Source organism: Apodemus sylvaticus, chromosome 3 (genome assembly GCF_947179515.1).
Source record: "Apodemus sylvaticus chromosome 3, mApoSyl1.1, whole genome shotgun sequence".
NCBI lineage: Eukaryota > Metazoa > Chordata > Mammalia > Rodentia > Muridae > Apodemus > Apodemus sylvaticus.
Window position 1 is genome coordinate 144,278,740 of NC_067474.1, and position 17,969 is coordinate 144,296,708.

The 17,969-nt window shown below is 44.9% G+C and overlaps 1 protein-coding gene and 2 non-coding genes across 23 annotated transcripts in view; all 3 read left to right on the forward strand.

The window, feature by feature from the left end:
• The window catches only part of Pum1 (pumilio RNA binding family member 1), a 118,278-nt gene extending 100,656 nt beyond the window's left edge, over positions 1–17,622 (forward strand). For 15 of the 21 annotated variants that reach the window (XM_052177527.1, XM_052177517.1, XM_052177535.1 and 12 more), the window contains 6 exons: positions 1,344–1,478; positions 4,330–4,467; positions 7,846–7,971; positions 8,698–8,819; positions 10,417–10,609; positions 15,861–17,622. In XM_052177527.1, coding sequence (XP_052033487.1) covers positions 1,344–1,478; positions 4,330–4,467; positions 7,846–7,971; positions 8,698–8,819; positions 10,417–10,609; positions 15,861–15,992 — 846 coding nt within the window. In that variant the 3' untranslated portion in view covers positions 15,993–17,622. The remainder of the gene's footprint in view (positions 1–1,343; positions 1,479–4,329; positions 4,468–7,845; positions 7,972–8,697; positions 8,820–10,416; positions 10,610–15,860) is intronic. The other 6 variants (XM_052177519.1, XM_052177528.1, XM_052177529.1 and 3 more) reach the window with 1 other exon arrangement.
• Positions 1,743–1,825, forward strand: LOC127681885 (small nucleolar RNA SNORD103/SNORD85). The gene has a single exon (XR_007977230.1). It is a non-coding gene; the product is annotated as a small nucleolar RNA SNORD103/SNORD85 (small nucleolar RNA).
• LOC127681884 (small nucleolar RNA SNORD103/SNORD85) lies at positions 11,782–11,864 on the forward strand. The gene has a single exon (XR_007977229.1). It is a non-coding gene; the product is annotated as a small nucleolar RNA SNORD103/SNORD85 (small nucleolar RNA).
• Positions 17,623–17,969: the final 347 nt, after the last annotated feature.

Here is a 17,969-nt window from a genome sequence, read left to right on the forward strand (position 1 = left end):
TGTTAATATATGGGGACAGGGGTGGGGGGTGGCTGAGGAGGCCCGAGACATAAGATCCCTTGAAGCTGGAACCAAGTGGTTGTGAGCTACATGGTGGGTGCTGGGAATCAAACTCAGGTCCTTTGGAAGAGTGATGCTCACTGGCCCTCAGTGCTGAGCCCACTCTGCAGCCTCTGCCTCAGTGGTTCAGATGGTCTCATGAGTTGTTCCACACAGCAACACAGTGTTAAAATGAAAAACAATGAAAGATGCCTAAGGAGTTGGCTTCAGCCGTTCCTCTGTGGCCCGAGGCTGTGTGTGGGGATGTCATTTGGCCTTGTCACCTTCTTTGCCCATTAACTTGATTGAGTCTTTGGGAATAAATTAGTGATGAATATTGTCTGCTCCCTCTAATAAGTTCAAATTTCAAAGACTTGGGCATTTTTAAAAAATTCTTATTAACATTTATAATAATGTTATTGTCATTGCTTATTATTGTTAGCAGCTTCAAGTTGTTAGATGACACAGAAGCACTGAGAGAAAGGATCGGGTCTGGGAACAGTTGCTGGAACTCTGAGCTTATCTGACAACATCTGCAAATTTCTCATGGCAAATTTCTTATTTGTATGAAGATTTAAGAGTTGCTTTCTCAGACTTTACCTGTCCACTTCCTCATAGACACTCAGTTGCTCAGTCCTCAGCTGTATTAAGAAACTGGCATCTGTGCCTCTCTGATTCTCTCTCTTCAGTGCCATTATGTCACTGAGTTGGGGGGCTATATGGCTAGAGTGTTAGACCCGTCCAGGTGTGTATATTCCTGTGATTTAGAACAAGCCGGTCAACTTCCCTAGACCCATGGGTGGAATATAGAGGCTTGGACAGTCCTGTTGATGGTTGTATTCAACTGACTACCAAAAGCCAAGGTTGGAAAACGACTTTCGGGAGAACTCCGTGCAAATGTCACCTTTTGGGTTCCTTGGTTTCTCCTTTCAAAGGCTTCCTGTTACTATCAGCAGTCCCTGAGAGACACTAATCTACAAGAGTATTGTCTCACACTTGGCAGTCACTTGGGTGAACGGCTTGCCAACCACAGACCTTGCACATGTCTGCCTATGCAACACAATTAGGTGTATGGAACCTTGAAGACAGTCCCATCCCTATGCTGACTTGGAGTAACAGGTTTTGGTTCCCTTCAGAAATGAATGCTAGTGCATTAATTCCTCAGGGCTCTTTGAGGTATGGTTGATTATAGGCAGCAGGACAGCAAGAGGTAGAGGCTGGGCGTAACACAGGTTAAGGAAAACTTTGTTTTCTTTGGTCTTTCTCTTTTACTTAAGTAATAGTGTCTCATACCTCATGTCTAGTTTGGCAGCCATGAACAGAAGCTTGCTTTGGCAGAACGGATTCGAGGCCACGTCCTATCATTGGCGCTGCAGATGTATGGCTGCCGAGTCATCCAGAAAGCTTTGGAATTTATTCCCTCTGACCAGCAGGTAATTGTAAGTTTCCTTTTCACTTTTCTCTTGGTGTCTCTCTGTGGTTCTCGCAGTGAATGGTGAAGACTGTCAGTATGGAGGTTCTTTGCTGGTTTATGGTTGTGTTTGTGGCTCTCCATCGACACAGCAAGCAGGAATTAGTTTATAAGATTCTAATGGATCAGCTAGTTTGCAGCCTCATCTCTTTGGTTCCATTGTAGTGGCTACAGTTTTACAGGGAGGTAAATCTGATTTCCCTCTGCCTTCTCCACGGAGGGGTTGCTATTGTCTGGCGGTGATGACCCACTTGCCCTCACTGAGGACAGAGTTCGATTATGACAATCTTTGTTATGGACTCGTTCTGAGCCAGACAGTTCTGTATCCCACCAGCTCTGATTGAGACCAATTCCACTATCAGCCAGTGTTGCAGATGGTGGCAGTTGAAGGCCAGTGAAGCTTACAGTACTTGAGGCTGAGCCTTATAGCTGGTGTCCGAAAATGCTGTGGAAGTGGGTGTGGTTAGAGACAGACCTCTGGGCCAGATAGATGTGCAGAAGAGATCAGAAAGCACCATCTAGCTGAGTGTGGATGTACATAGTGGAATCCCAGCACTTTGGGAGCTGGATGCTTGAAGATTACCCCAAGTTTGAAGCCACCCATAGAAAGCTAGATAGCCAGCCTTGCTCCCACCCCCTCCCAGAAAGGTGCTGTTTGTAATCACAGGCAGCCTGAGGCTGGCGTCTGTTACTTACTGTCATCTGTCATTCACTCAGGCATTGTGAGTTTTAATAACCTCGGGGTTTTGTGGCTCAGTGAATCATCTTTAATTCTGTTGCTTTTCTTCCCACACATGGAAGCTTCTTTCTCTTCTATCATGATAGCTACTTACCAAAAGACACTCGCTGTTTCGACACTTTCCTGTGTTCTCCCCTCTTCCCCTTCCTTACTGAGCAGTCGTTTTGCTAACTTTTCATCTTTCCATGTCTTTCCCAGAAGCTGTTGCTCTTCTTTTCCTCTCTGTCCTTTTCTCTGATTCTTCCTCTTCCCACTTTTGTAGCAATGCTGGGGTTGAAGCTAGGGCTTTATGCAGGTTGGGTAACTAACTGCCCACCACTGGCCTTGAAAGACTCCCACTTAGGTTGGCCTCCTGAGGAGCTGGGGTCATGGGCTTGTGCCATCAGGCAGAGTTCTTACATTTGTCCTTTTAATAGCCCTGTTTCTCTGTGCTACCTTGGACTACTTTTCTGCTGTGGAATATGCTTTATTTTAGTAGACAAGTTTTATCAGTTCTGTGAGTATGTGTATCCCTGGCCAAAAATAAGGCTCTTCTCTGATGTTGGGTTAGTAAATGCTCCTTTGGATTAAGCCATTGTGATCATGAATAGCTATTGGAGGATATCTCATTTGCTCTGCAGTTAGTATCTCAGGGATCCAGTCACTGTTCATGAGTGGTGCCATGTAAAAGTGACTGTGGCATTCTAGCAGAAATACAGAGAGGTACGGATAGAACCAGCAGGGGAATTGGGGAGCAGATGCCGGGCTAGCCCGATTCTTCATTTCCATATAGGAGATATGAGGCAGGTAGTGTCATGCAAAAGACTCCAGTCAGAAGAATCTCAGTTGGTTCCAGCAGATACCCAGACACCCATTGTTCTGCATTGTCTGTCTAGCTGCTGTTTGTTCGCTGTGTAGACCCCGTTAATGAACTGAGACAACCATTCCTGCTGGCTTTAATCAGTGCTCCTTGATGGAAAAGTCAGACGTTGCGAGCCATCTTGCGACTGCTCTGAAATTTGTATTCTATCGCTTTTTGTCTGTCCCTGTGACCCTTGACTCCACCGGAGGTTGGAGTTCTTTGAGATGTGTTCTTAGCATGTTTAGCTTAACAATAAACCTCTTGGGTTCTTTAACAGTCTGTTTTGGTCTCCCTAGGAGTATACCATCACCACCAATGGCTGTCCTGGCAAGCCTGGGACGTGTATCCTCAGCTGGCCTTGAATTTGAGGCAGTCCTCCTCCTGCCTTTGCCTCTCAAGCGCTAGAATTACATGGCTAAATCACCATACTTGGCTTTTTATGTTTTAAATATGTAACTTGAATTGTCAGTTTGTTTTTCTGTGGCTGGAAGGGTTGAAGTAAATTACATAATCAACAGGTGGTTTCCTCACAAATACCACTGCATCTTGGCATCCCATTTCTCGGGTGTGAGGCTTGGCAGTCCAGGTCTTTTTGAACAAGTTTGTAATTTGTCTGCTCCTGTGTTTCCTATGTGACCTTGGAGGGAGCGACAGTACACTCAACTCTTGGTTCTCTCTCACCTGGCTAAAATCTAGATGAAGCACTCTTAATGATAGAAGCTTACATGGTTATCAGCATATAAGTGTGCTGAATTGTATGAGCGTTTCAATCCTGCACATTTCTTGACTATTTTCTATTTGAAGAGACTTTGTTAGGTTTTAGGTTGCTTGTAGCTCAGGTCGGCCTTGAACTCACTCTGTAGATAAACTGGCCTTGAACTCTTGATCCTGTCCCATCAGCACTTAAGTACAAGTTGTATCATCAAACCCTGGCATGTTTTTAAAAATAGGTTTTGATAGGTATAGTGTAGGTTGGCCTAGAAGTTGCTGTGTAGCAGCTCCAATCCTACCTCAGCTCCTGGAGTTACAGGTGTTAGAGGTGTTAGAGCCTCGGCAAGTCTGTTTGATATCGCTTTATGTCCCACCTGCTTTCACTCACTTGCTGTGATACTGCCTGGCTATAGTTGACTTTGCTTGTCGTGGATCTGGGCAGGGCTGCTGCTTAGTAGGTCTCAGGGACTGTCTGGATGTTTGCTGGCTGTGATTCTGGTGGTGCCTTTTCATCTTTGTCTCCAATAGAACGAGATGGTGCGGGAGCTAGATGGCCATGTCCTGAAGTGTGTGAAAGACCAGAACGGCAACCATGTGGTTCAGAAGTGCATTGAATGTGTACAGCCCCAGTCTTTGCAGTTTATCATTGATGCATTCAAGGGGCAGGTAAGTCACTTAGGGTCATGTTGTCAGCATTTATTTCACTCTGCAGTCAGAAGCAGTCATGTGCAGTGGCATCAACCTGAACATGTGACCTTTCCCTTTACTCTCTGGGGGTCTGCCATTGGCAGCAGAACTGATAAGATGTATTAATATCTGAAGGATTATTTTTCCCATGGCTAGTTATTATCCTGGTTTTTAAAATCTTTTGTTACATTAAAAAATTAAGATAGAATCTTATAAATCATGATTGAATGGATCTTTAAAAATAACCAAGTATCTTTGCTTATAGCCCTCTGAGAGTGTGCAGAACATGAGTAGTTGAAATGTATAAAACATTCACCTCCAGGCACAATCACTGCTTTGTTGTTGGAACTGTGATCTTGCCATGTAGTCCAGGCTAGGCCCCAATTGGTAGTATGCCAGCCTTCCAAGTGGGCGTGAACATACCTGAACTAAATTGTCACTTTAGTCCATTAATTTTCTGAGTGGCTCTAATTTGAATATAATTGTTAGGGTTTTTTGTTGTTGTTGTTGTTGTTGTTGTTTTGTTTGTTTTGTGTTTTTTTGTTTTTTTTGTTTTGTTTTTTGTTTTTTTGTTTTGTTTTGTTTTTTTGTTTTTTGCCAAAAATAATGCTTTCCCATCTTGCTGTAGTTAATGGGATAGGGCATTAATCAAATTTCCTTTTGAAGCATTTGAAACTCTTTCTTTTTTTTAAGGAGGAAATATTTCTCAAAGAAGTGCTTAAATGGAAGCATGGTTTAGCGGCCTTTCAGGACTGGGGTCTCGTTCACTTACCCCATGCTTAGCATGACAGAGGACCCAGGGCTTCCTGGGAGTTCCAGGGTTAGTGGAGGGAAGGGATGGAGGCACAGTCTTTCACTGAGTTGTTGTAATATTATTGGAATTAGAGAGATTTTGATCAGTGGTTAAGATCATTTGTTATACTTGCAGGGGACCTGGATTTGGTTCCTAGCACCCATGTGACTACTCACAACTATCTGTAACAAGTTCCAGGGGATTAGTCACCTCTTTCTGGCTTTGTTGGGCACGCGCACGCACACAAATGAATTCTATAAAAAAATTAAATGTATATAATTTAATATATAAAAACAAATTAATAACAGTATGCACCAGAAGTAAAACAAAGGATAAAAATGATTGCTGTGGGTTTTTTGTTTGTTTGTTTGTTTTTGTTTTGTTTTTGTTTTTGTTTTTGTTTTGAGGGAGTGGTGAGGAACCTATGCCTGCAGCTGCAGCCACACTGCCACCTCAGACCAGGGCTTGAATGCCTTCCGGTTGAAACTGCAAGCAAGAGCTGGCAGCTAGATTAGAGAAATAAAGAACTACTACAATCCAAGAAAACAATATGTGGTGGGAGAAATGGAGAAAAGATGAATTAACATTTACAGAAGCCCAGATTACCAGTTGATATGGAAAACATGTATTCGACTAGTTAGGAGGGAAGTGAAAACGAGGCCCAGAGACAGGTAGTTTCCACAGTGCACTGTGGTGTGCTTTGGATATGTGCTTCAGCCACTTTGGAAATGAACGATACTCGGTCATCTTAGATTTCAGTATTTGTATTTCTTTGATCTAGCACTTGGCTATCAATTATATCTGGTGAGAGACCTACTTAGCATGTTTTAAATAGCAGTAGGCACACTGAGGTATGTATGTATGTATGTATGTATGTATGTATGTATGTATGTATGTATAAACAAACAAACAAATAAATAAATATGCAGTGTAGATGTTTGTGAGCTACCGTCTAGGTTTAAAAATGTCACACTCTGCTAGCAGCATGCCGGGTAGATATTCTAGATAGGGAACTCTGGAGACAGTCCTAGTCTATATGGTGCCAACTGAAATTAGCTGCTTGTTGTTAGAATTTTTATGTTCCTAATAAGTCCATATAAAAGACACACAATCCATTTGCCTAAATTGGGCAAATCTAGGGCTGTTCCAACTTATCCCCTAGCTGTCAAGCCCCTTGCTACTTAACTGTTCTCCTAGCCACATGGTTCTTGTCCATGGCGGCTTCCTCCCCCTCCGTCGTCTTCCTCCTTCATGCCTTCGACTTCCAGTCCTACCTTAATCCCTCCACTGCCTAGTCCAAGGCTCTAGCCTTTTATTGACCAGTTACATTAGGGAGAAGGTTCGCATGACATCACTTGAGTACGTGTGAGCATCTTCTCATTGGGATCATCCACATCCGAAGGAACCAGTTGTAGCATTAAAATACAAGTTGCATCAGACCAACCCACCCACTGCAAGCTGTTGTAGACCATGGGCAGGCAGTGTCTTTGCAGTGCTGTCTGGAATAGCAGGTGCAACTGCAGGGCCATGCATCTAGTGAGATGAGACTGCTTGGTCCACTGACACCCAAGGGAGGCAAGCACTCCTCTCAGTGCAGTGCTGCCACTGCTACTTGTAGGAATCGTCATCTTTTCCCCCTTTGGTGTTTTGAGGCAGACTCATTATGTAGACCTAGCTGGCCTTGAACCTCATGATACTCCTATCCTGGTTTTCTGAGTTCTGGGATTAAAGACATTAACTCTTGTGGTCACATTAGTACTTCCATACATACAGCTAGGAAAAGCCAGAATCAGAACCCTGAGTATGTATGCTGGGGTTGCAGCTCAGTGGTGGAGTACTTGCCTAACACAACAAAGAACCCCTGGTTCAATCCCGAGTAGCACAAAAGTCAAGTCAAAGATGCTCATGCATTTTTTTATTTGATGTATTCTTTATTTACATATCAAATGATTTCTCCTTTTCTGGGTCCCCACTCCCCGTAAGTCCCATAAGCCCTCTTCCCTCCCCCTGTTCCTCCATCTACTCCTTCCCACTTCCCTGTTCTCGTATTCCCCTATACTGTTGCATTGAGTCTTTCCAGAACCAGGGGCCACTCCTCTGTTCTTTTTGGACATCATATTGCTTTGAACTTAATAGCACCCCAGTCAGCCTTTTGTGCAGCTGTCTGTTTATATGGAAACATTTAGATTTAATCCCCATTACTGGTATGTGGGCTTCTTTGTGGTATGCCTGCATGCTGGACAAGCACTGCACCAGTAAGCTCCTCCTGGAACCTTTTTAGTTTTGCTACCCTGGCTTCCCTGGAGCAAATCCCCGTCTCTGCCTCTAAAACAGGCTGTTGTAGAACTCAGAGGTCTACCCGCCTCTGCCTCCGGAGGAGTTTGCATCACCTTGACACATTTCCATTTCATTTTAGGCTTCTTGGAAAAGTTCATTTCAGTTACTTTACATACTTACACGAATTTCTAAACAACATAAGTGGGTTAAGTTTATCTCTGAAGCAAGAGGGGTGGGGCAGTTATGTGACCACACTGAAGTGATTGTCTTGGATCTGTCTGCTTCAGGTGTTTGCTTTGTCTACGCACCCTTATGGCTGTAGGGTGATCCAGAGGATCCTAGAGCACTGTCTCCCTGATCAAACCCTGCCTATCCTCGAGGAGCTCCACCAGCACACAGAGCAGCTTGTGCAGGTATTCTTGTTGTTGGAAGAGGAGCTGCAGACCTCAGCAGATGCCTGTAGGCCTGGAGGGTGTGCTTTATTAGTAGACAGTCTTAGCATCAATGCCCATCACATCTTTGTGTGTTCCATATAGACACATAATATAGATATAGACAATGATTTGAAACCATGGCCTGCAAGTTGGTTGAAGGTCTTGACTCCGTTGGTACACAAACCAAATGGTTGATTCTTCTTTGGTATTTGCTTCTTCTACTAATACAGTAATGAACAGCTCTGAGTTTTAGAAAGATGCAAGCAAAACCTTTACACTTTCTATTAGAGGTAAACATTTCTCTCTTCCCCAAACACTCCTTCCCAATTCTAAAATAATTATAGAAATACTTTTTTGTATTTAAGCAATTTGTGAAAAGCCCAGCTAGAAAATAAGTCCATAAATATATAAAGAAAAATAGCCTGCTGTCTTGTAACAGTGTGTTCTTGTTTTGTAATGAAAGAGAAAAATTGGTAATACCTATTTAAAAATTGTTTGCAGGTTTCTTCCCATTCATATGCATTTCAGTGCTGTTATGTCCTTGTCCCGCCCCTTTGACTCACAAGAGTGATAGACAGTAGTTAGATGGAGGACTAGTAAGCCACAGAACTGTTTTTTATGTATATTTTCTTTGTTTCCCCCCCCCCCCCCCCCCCCCCGTTTTGTTTTTTTTGTTTTTTTTGTTTTTTTTTGCTTCTCAAATAGGATCAGTATGGAAATTATGTAATCCAACATGTGCTGGAGCATGGTCGTCCTGAGGATAAAAGCAAAATTGTAGCAGAGATCCGAGGCAATGTACTTGTATTGAGTCAGCACAAGTTTGCAAGGTGTGTGCTCTGGGGAGCAAGGATTGGGCAACTCTCCAGCTGTAGAGTCTTTCCCTAAGTTCATACATTCACTTGTGTGTGTATGTGTGTGCGTGAGTGCCTGTGCCCATGTGCACTACACCGGGTCTATGTAAGGAAGCTAGAGGACAACCTGGGGGACTGGGTTGTTTCTTTTTCCATCTTCAAAGTTCTGGGTATCAAACTCTTTTAAACGTTTTTTGGTTTTGTTTTGTTTAAAGTATTGTCTGCTGTAAAAGTCAAGTAGTATGTTAAGTGCTCTTTCTACTCCTTTGCAGTTGCCATGGAAATCTAAGGGCTGTTTCTGACACACTGTCCTTTGGCCCATTTGTTTCCTCCTTTGGGGTGGGCATTGCCTGAGAGGGGCAGAGGGGCAGGCTTGGGAGATCGTGGCCTCCCATGCCTTAGCTCTGTGGTCTTCTGAGCAGATTCATTCTTTCTCGCTGTTCATAGAACATAATACTGCTTAGTTTTCCAGTATTTTCTTCCCTGGAGCTTTTATGGGATTGGCTAGACAGATGGCTTGACTCGTGGGTGTAGGTTCTTAGGTTCTTACATTTCTATTTATTAACAGTCACTTTTTTAATTAGGAAAATCTTTTTAAAAACTGTGTGTGTGTGTGTGTGTTCATGTGTTCATGCACATCTTCCGTACTGCCCATTTGGAGCTTAGATGGAGTAGATTAACCAAAGCACTTATGTGTGACTTGGTCTAGAGAGACTGGCAGGCCATATGCCTGCTGGGGTCACCTTTGGAGTTGTGTTTCTTGAGTTTAAGGTCTGCTTTAGGTAGGCATGGCTTCTTTTTAGTCTTTTTTCCTTGAGGATTTGGGATCCAGCTCTCTCCTCCTTTGCAGAGCCCCAGTTCCCGCCAACTTAGTACTTAGTGTTGGGTGTTGGGCTCAGTGACAGTGGCTCACATAGCACACTCTGCTGTGGTTGACTGGCACAGCTTTGTGCCTATGGAACTGAGGTGAAGTGTACGTGTCATCTGATAAAGGCAGGCAGTCAATACCAGGGAGCGCTCTACTTGGTGACTGGCCATCATGTGGCAGGGAGGGAGGCATTAATGTTAGAAAGCTGTGCCTTTGTGGATGCTCTTCTTTATTCACTGCTTTCCTAGATGAGCAGTCGACAGTACTGTGGGCCAACTGGACTGTTGCCATGTCCCAGTGTCTGTGTCCTGTATGAAAGGAAGCTGTGACAAGCCAAACCTGGGCTCACTGATGGCAAGGACATCGTCCTGAGTCTTGATTCGTGTTGAAATAGTAGCCAGCTGAGCTATTTAGAAAGCTCTGTGGTGAACCTTGTGTCATTCTGTTGGCTTCTCAAACTCATTACTGTCTTGTGTGAGCAGGTCAGGGCCCCTCTCCTGGAACACTGGGACTCAGGTGACTCACTGCTGGTCCCACGCTCCTCCCCCACCCCCAGGTGTTTCTGATCAAAATCTGGATTTTTGAGAGCCAGACCCTGTGGTAATGAGTCCCCATGTGTGCCATCTCCCCTCAGTGTCCATCCTGACAGATGTAGCCTAAGAGGGGATGGTTTCTGATTGTTCTTCCCCATTTGTCTCATGACAGCAATGTTGTGGAGAAGTGTGTCACTCACGCCTCACGTACAGAGCGTGCTGTGCTCATTGATGAGGTATGCACCATGAACGACGGTCCCCACAGTGCCTTATACACCATGATGAAGGATCAGTATGCTAACTACGTGGTCCAGAAGATGATTGATGTGGCTGAGCCAGGGCAGCGGAAGATTGTCATGCACAAGGTAAGCAAATTGGGTCCCAGCCCAAAGTGGGTAGAGGACCAGATGGGTCGTGGTCAGACAGGAAAGCAGACATTGGGCTTGTTTGTGTTTTCGTGCCAGGCTTGTTCTGTGTCACCTGCTCTTACTATGTGGAGTCACTATAGACTTTCTATGCTTGCTCTTCCTATTCGCATCACTGTGGGAGTCTTATTTCTGGGATTTTTCTTCTTTTTTTAACTTTAATTTTCTTCATTTTTCATTTCTCTTACAGATATGGGTATTTTGATTGAATACAAACCTGTGCGCTACATGTTTTTTAGCATTTTGTTGAGTGTGGATGTTAGGGTGCCTGTCTGCATCACATTGAGGTGGTTAGGTTTGATGACAAGTACCTTTACCCACTGAACTGTGTTGGTCCTTAAGCTTATTTCCTGTTTTCAAATGTTGTTCTGGAGGTAGGCCTGGGAATGCTGTGCTAGCATTCTGCCACTGAGCCACACCCGCAGCCTGCCTTGGTTTGGAGAGGGTTACTTTGTTGCTGACCTTAAACTCAGGGTCTTTCTGCCTTAGTTTTCTCAATGCTGGAATTGCAGGCACACGCTGCACATGTTTGTAAGGTAAATCCCTCCCTGGTCTCTGAGCTCAGATCATCAGTCCAGAGGACAGCCTGCTTCCTCTATCTCCTTTTCTCTTTTTACTCATTCCATTACGCCTTCCTGCTGTGCCTTTACAGGAGATAAAATCTGCTTATTGTCCTAGTAGCACTGAGCATCCAGCAGACCTGAACTGCGATTCAACCTGTGCCATCTTCCTTCACTCCTCGTCTTTTTCACTGATCACATGCTAAAGCCTGCTTGCTGTGTGTCAGTGGTGGACAGCTCGGACACGACTAAGGCCTGTCCCTGCCACTGGCCCACATGGTACTGTACTGGAATAGTGGAAAGCAGTGCTGCCCGTGGGGGAGACCCTCACCCTTCCACTGCAGAATCAAGGCTGGGGAGCGTTAGACAGGAGAAGGGAGCAAAGGCCTAAGCTGAGAGCGGGAGTTGATGGGGGAGTCACCCAAGAGGCCCACAAGTAGGGAAGGCACACCACAGCTATTGGTACCAGGTGGCATCAAGACCCCTGGCCCACACTCCTCAGCCTTGGTGCTCTGAGCTCCCTCGGCCTTCTCCACGGAGGGGTTGCTATTGTCTGGCAGTGATGACCCACTTGCCCTCACTGAGGACAGAGTTCGATTATGACAATCTTTGTTATGGACTCGTTCTGAGCCAGACAGTTCTGGATCCCACCAGCTCTGATTGAGACCAATTCCACTATCAGCCAGTGTTGCAGATGGTGGCACTTGAGGCTGGTGGAGCCCACGGCACTTGAGGCTGAGTCTCACACCTTGCTGATGTAAGAAGGTGCTATGAGGCAGGCTGGTGTATGTAGGAGCTAGAAGTAGAGGAAGGGGGCGCACAGTAATGAAGTCTTGGGGAGCAGAGAGGAGGAGACTTCTATTTTTATTTTTACCTTCAATTTTACTTTATGTGTGTGCTTCTGCATGCATGTGAAGGTCCGAGGACAGCTTACTTGATTTCTTTCCTTCTACCATGTGGGCTCTGAGGATGGAGCCTGTAGGTTATCAGGCTTAGTGGCAAGTGCCTTTACCACCGAACAATCATTCAGACCCAGGACTATGCTTTAAACAGTTGTCCTGCCTATGCACCACCACTGTAACTTCAGGGAACCTGTCACAGAAGCAGTTGCGCTGATAGCTAGTAATTTTTTCAGACTGATTTCCAGTAGAAGCTGGAATCAAGAGACCAGGAACTTTCTGCATACAGTTAGGCCATGTCAGGGGAGAGCAAGGAATCCCTTTCACTCACCTCTTAAGAGCAAGGAATCCCTTTCACTCACCTCTTATTAGTCAAGTTAAAAATGGAGTGCAGGAGGCCTGGAGAGCTGGAGGGGTATGTGTGAAGGTTAAGAGCGGGGAAAGCCAGATTGCACTCATATTGGGAGGGATATGGTGCAAAGCAAGAATGCTTGAGTCTTTGAGTAGCCCTTGTTGAGGACAGGGTTCTTACCATACCTGGGGATGCAGCGCTCCTGGGTCCTTTGGATAGGCAAACTTGGAAAGGTATGTAGATTGCTACCTAGAACTCAGGACAGTTTGTTACCATCCACTGCCCCTGTAGGTACCTGGATGGAGGTGTGCTGTTTCCTGGCCTGTTCTGTGTGGGTTCATAGCAATTTCTAGAGCTCCTTGGTCCTTCCCTTGCTCTGGGCTAGCAGTTGAGCAGACTAACTGCTGACCTTGTAGGCTTCGCCTGGGCAACACACCTCTCCTTTGGCATGATACTCCTTGAGATTTTTATGATTTGGAGTTGGGAACACAGTTAAAATGCCCCTTACCCCATCTTTTGTTTCCTGGATGGAAAGATTAATAACTGAGCAGAAGGAAGTCTGTAGCTGACTCTGAGCTCCAAGTGAGGCCCCCTCTCATCTGGGTGCACAGGAATAGATCCAGGACAGGGTGGGGGGGAGCACAAAAGAATATCCACAGGGGTGACCAGAGCTCAGGATGGAGGAGTTAGGCATGGGGTGTGGAGGCTGGGGAGTGGTGACTGATACCGTGTGACATCAGTGTTGGAAGAGTGGATTTCTGGGTTGTGATACCTTTGCTATTCCTTATCCCTAGTTTATCTGTGGAGAGATGACAGAGCCACCCTGTCTTTTAGCTGCACTGGCTCTGTGTCCGTCCTCTCTGTTTGTCTCTTTCTTTTTCTATTTGTTCATTCGTTCGTTCATTCTTTCCTTGTATCTTAGTTGGAATAGTTCCTATTGCTGTGAGAAAGCACCTTGGGAAGCAAAGGGGTTATCTCATCTTTAAAACACGTAGCCTATTCCATTGTTGAGGGAGTTTAACAGCAGGAACCTGGAGGCAAGGAGGGGCGCTGCCTGCTGACTTGCCTTTTCAGTCTGAAGCTTAGAGCACCAGCACCACTGCCCAGGGTGTTCTGCCCACAGGGCAATCAGGTGGTGGCTTTTTCTCAGTCAAGGTTCCTTCTAAAGTAATTAGTTTATATCATGTTGATATTAAAAAGTAGTCATCCCTTGTCAGCTTAATACAATCCCTTGTTCATCTCCAAGATCTCATATTAATATTAGCTTCACAATATAAAACATTGCAGTGTTTAAAGCCCTGCAGTCTTCACAGATACTTTAAAAGTTCAGTTTCCTTAAAATGTCCAAAGTCTCTTTAAAAGTTCAGGCCTCTAAAATATCCATAGTCCCTAAAACTCCAAAGTCTCTCAGCTGGCTCCTGTAAAAGTAAAGTAAGTTAAATCCTTTCTTATTCCAAGAAGGCAGAGTAGGGCACAGTTGCCCAGAGCAAAACCAAACTCCAACAGTGTGAAGCTCAGTGTCAGAGTGGTGGAATTCACCCGGGATCTTTTGGGTTTCCCCAGAAGGCTTGGACAGGACCCCCACAGCCCTCTCCTAGGCATAGCTGGCTTCACTGCACAGCTGAGGCCAGGCCAGTCAGTCAGTCAGTCAACAGGGTCTGGAGGGAGGGACAATTAAAGAAAGATACCTAGACAACAGTGTAATGTGACTCGAGCCAGTGCTGAGGGGGGTTTACTTATTTTCAGTCTGCAGTTATACCATTCTGGGTATATACAAAAAAATAGGGACAGTTCTAGGTCAAAGACAAAGTAGTCAAGGAACAAACAAGGCAATAAACAAAGTCCCATGGTTACTGTGTCTAGGGGTTTATCAGGATGACCAAGATACAAGGAATACAAAATATTCCTTTACTGTATTCATCTTGAGCCTTGTGCTAGCCCAGTGTTAATATTCTTGCCAAAGCCCACAGTGCCAAGCTTCAGTTTTGCTCCGTGACCCCCCTAAAAGCAGTTCCACCTGCAAGAGAGTCTTAGCTGTTACCAAGGCTTGTTGCAGCACGAGGAGCCTCTTGGCCCTTCTGGGCTCTAGCTTCTGTGTGCTGACCCTGAGAGATATTTGAGAGATATTCTTTCTTTCTTTCTTTCTTTCTTTCTTTCTTTCTTTCTTTCTTTCTTTCTTTCTTTCTTTCTTTCTTTCTTTCTTTCTTTCTTTCTTTCTTTCTTTCTTTCTTTCTTTCTTTCTTTCTCTCTTTCTCTCTCTCTCTCTCTCTCTCTCTCTCTCTCTCTCTCTCTCTCTCTCTCTCTCTCCCCTCTCCCCCTTTTGTTCCCCTCTCCCTTCTTTCTCCCCTCCCCCCCCTCTCTGCTTCGTGGGTGCTGAGCTCTTGGTCACAGCCCCAGCTGACCACTACCAACTGTAGCAGCAAAGCAAAGGTTTCACTTTAGTGGTTAAAACAAAATATCACTTAAATGGCCCCGATAGACCTTTGCTTCCCTCAGAAGCTTGACAAGCAATGCTTTTTTGTCTGCACTGCTTAACAACATTATCTTCAAGCTCCTACAGAAGCCCACTGAGCTCTGAGCATGCAGTGGCTTTTCCAGCCCAAACTTGAGGTGCTGCCACGATCCTCCCTAAAGCATGATCTTGTCTGTCACAGCAGTAACTCTGACCTGGAACCAAGGTATGTCTTAGTTAGGGTTTCTGTTGCTGTTGTAAACAACACCAAAAGCAGCTGAGGAGGAAAGGATTTGTGTGTCCATCCTCCAAGGCAGTCAGGGCAGGAACCTATTGGCACTGGCTGATTCACAAGTCATGGGAGTGCTGCTTCTTGGCTTGGTTCCAGTAATTTGCTCAGCGTGCTTTCTTATTCCACCCAGAACAACCACTGGCACACGGGTGGCACCACTTACAGTGAGCTGAGCCTTCCCACATCAATCAAATTGTGACAAGAAAATGTGTCACAGGCTTGTCCACACACAGCCCAATCAGGTGGGGGCATTTTCTCAATTGAGGTTTCCTCTTCCAAAATAACTTGTAAAAACTAGGCAATGCAATTGGTCACTGTTAACTGGAAGCATTCCTGTGCCCTGGAGTTAGGGATCCGGTGGTGAGTTTAGACAACCTGGTTTCTATGTCTGTGGGTAGGTACTGTGCAGCTGGCTGGCATGTGCTATTCTGTCGAGGGTGGGGTCTCTGTCCTGTGTCAGTGCTCAGGGCGAGAGCTCCTGTCTTTACCTCCTGGCTTGCTAGCAATAAGAGGACAAAAGTACCTTTGCAGGATGACGCTCCCCATATACATGTGTCGTCTGTGTCTGTCTGGGAAGGTGCCTGAGATGCCTAGGGCCTTTCCGGCTAAGTGTAACACCCACACTGTCCTCTCCAGATCCGGCCACACATTGCGACGCTGCGGAAGTACACCTATGGCAAGCACATCCTGGCCAAGCTGGAGAAGTACTACATGAAGAACGGCGTGGACTTGGGGCCCATTTGTGGTCCCCCGAATGGCATCATCTGAGCAGTACACCCATCCCTGTCCCGCTGACCTCACTGACCCTGGCAGATCCAACCAGCAGCCAGAGGTGCCCAGCTCAGAGTCGGAAGTGGGCACCAGCGCTCTGGGCTGCTCCTCCTCCCAACCGGAGTCAGACCCACTTGTGGAAGGCCTTTGTAAATTTCATTTTATTACACATAACATGTACTAATTATTTTTTTTAATTGACTAATTGCCCTGCTGTTTACTGGTGTATAGGAACTTGTACATAGGTAATCAGTGTACATGGGAGGCCACATGCTTTGTTCAATGTTGTATCTATATTCCACATGTGGACACTTTCAGGGTGGTTGGTTTAACAAAAAAAGTTTTAAAAAAAGACAAAAAAAGGTTTTTAACTCATTTGCCTTGTGGCAAGTTTTGCAAATAGCTCTTCCCCACCTCCTCATTTTATTAAAAAAAAAAAAACCTGGGAAATTTGAATTTTAGTTAAATGATCTCAAACTGGCATTTAACACTGTTTATAAAATATATATACATATATACATATATATATATGAAATGGGAACGTTTCAGAGTTGCTAAAGCATCAGCCTGTGATATGGAGTTTATGACACTCTTTTTTGGAGATGGCCTCGTGCTGAGGGTGGCTGTAGGTGCAGATCCAGGAGGAGCGGGAACCGCAGAGGCCCAAGGCCAGGGGCGTGGCTGCCCGCTGCCTGTGGACACCTGTGAGCGCTGGGAAACAGGATCTGATTATCTAGCATGAGAGAATACCCAGCCCTGCTCCTGATCTGGCTTCTATAGATACATAGTGTATACTTGTGTAGACTTTGCATATATACGGATTTGTAGTATTTTCTTGTTTTGATGTCTAATCTGTATCTATAATGTACCCTAGTAGTCGGACATACTTTTGATTGTACAATTGTACATTTGTATACCTGTAATGTAAATGTGGAGAAGTTTGAATCAACATGAACACGTTTTTGGTAAGAAGAGAATCAGCCAGCTGTGCATCTGTATATCCCACCGTTTATGGTTGTAGCAGATAGTGTTGTATATTGTAAATTGTAATTTCAACCAGAAGTAAATTTTTTTTTCTTTTGAAGGAATAAATGTTCTTTATACAGCCTAGTTAATGTTTTAAAAAAAAAATAGCTTGGTTTATTTGTCAGCTAGTCAAGATGGTAGTGAGAGCCTTTCTAAATGTTACTTCAGATGATTCAGTTCACACTAGTGTTTTTTTTTTTTATCCTAAAAAAAAGGTAATGTTTCGCTTATTTTGTGACAGTCAAAAAAGGACGTGCAGAAGTTTGGCCTGCCCCCTCCCTGCTCAGCGCCTCCCTGTAAAGTGACTCCTCCGTTTTGTACAGATGAGCTGTATTTTGCATTTTGTCTACTTGTAAGTGAATGTAACATACTGTCAATCCTCGTTTGAATATAGACTGTAACACTACACGGTGTACATTTCCAGAGCCTTGTGTATATTTCCAATGAACTTTTTGCAAGCACACTTGTAACCATATGTGTATAATTAACAAACCTGTGTATGCTTATGCCTGGGCAACTATTTTTTGTAACTCTTGTGTAGATTGTCTCTAAACAATGTGTGATCTTTATTTTGAAAAAATACAGAACTTTGGAATCTGAATTTGTTTGCACTGCTCTTCTCAAACCTGCTCAGATGAGCACTGCTCCAGCCTGTCTGCTGCTCATGGGGAGGGGAGGCGGGGAGAGGAGGGGAGAGGAGAGGAGTGGGACTGGGGTATCAAGCTGATGGCTTCTGAGCCTAACTTGTCCTGAGGCGCGTGTGCGTACACACACACACACACACACACACACATTTGCTCACCCCAAAAAGGGAACCCATCTTGGTGAATTTTTTCTGGGTCACTAACAAGGGGTCATGGCTGCATCACAGAGCACCCCTGTTCTCCCCCCCCCCCACTTCTGCCCATGCTGTAGCCCTGGGGCTCTCTGCAGAACGTATAAGCAGTT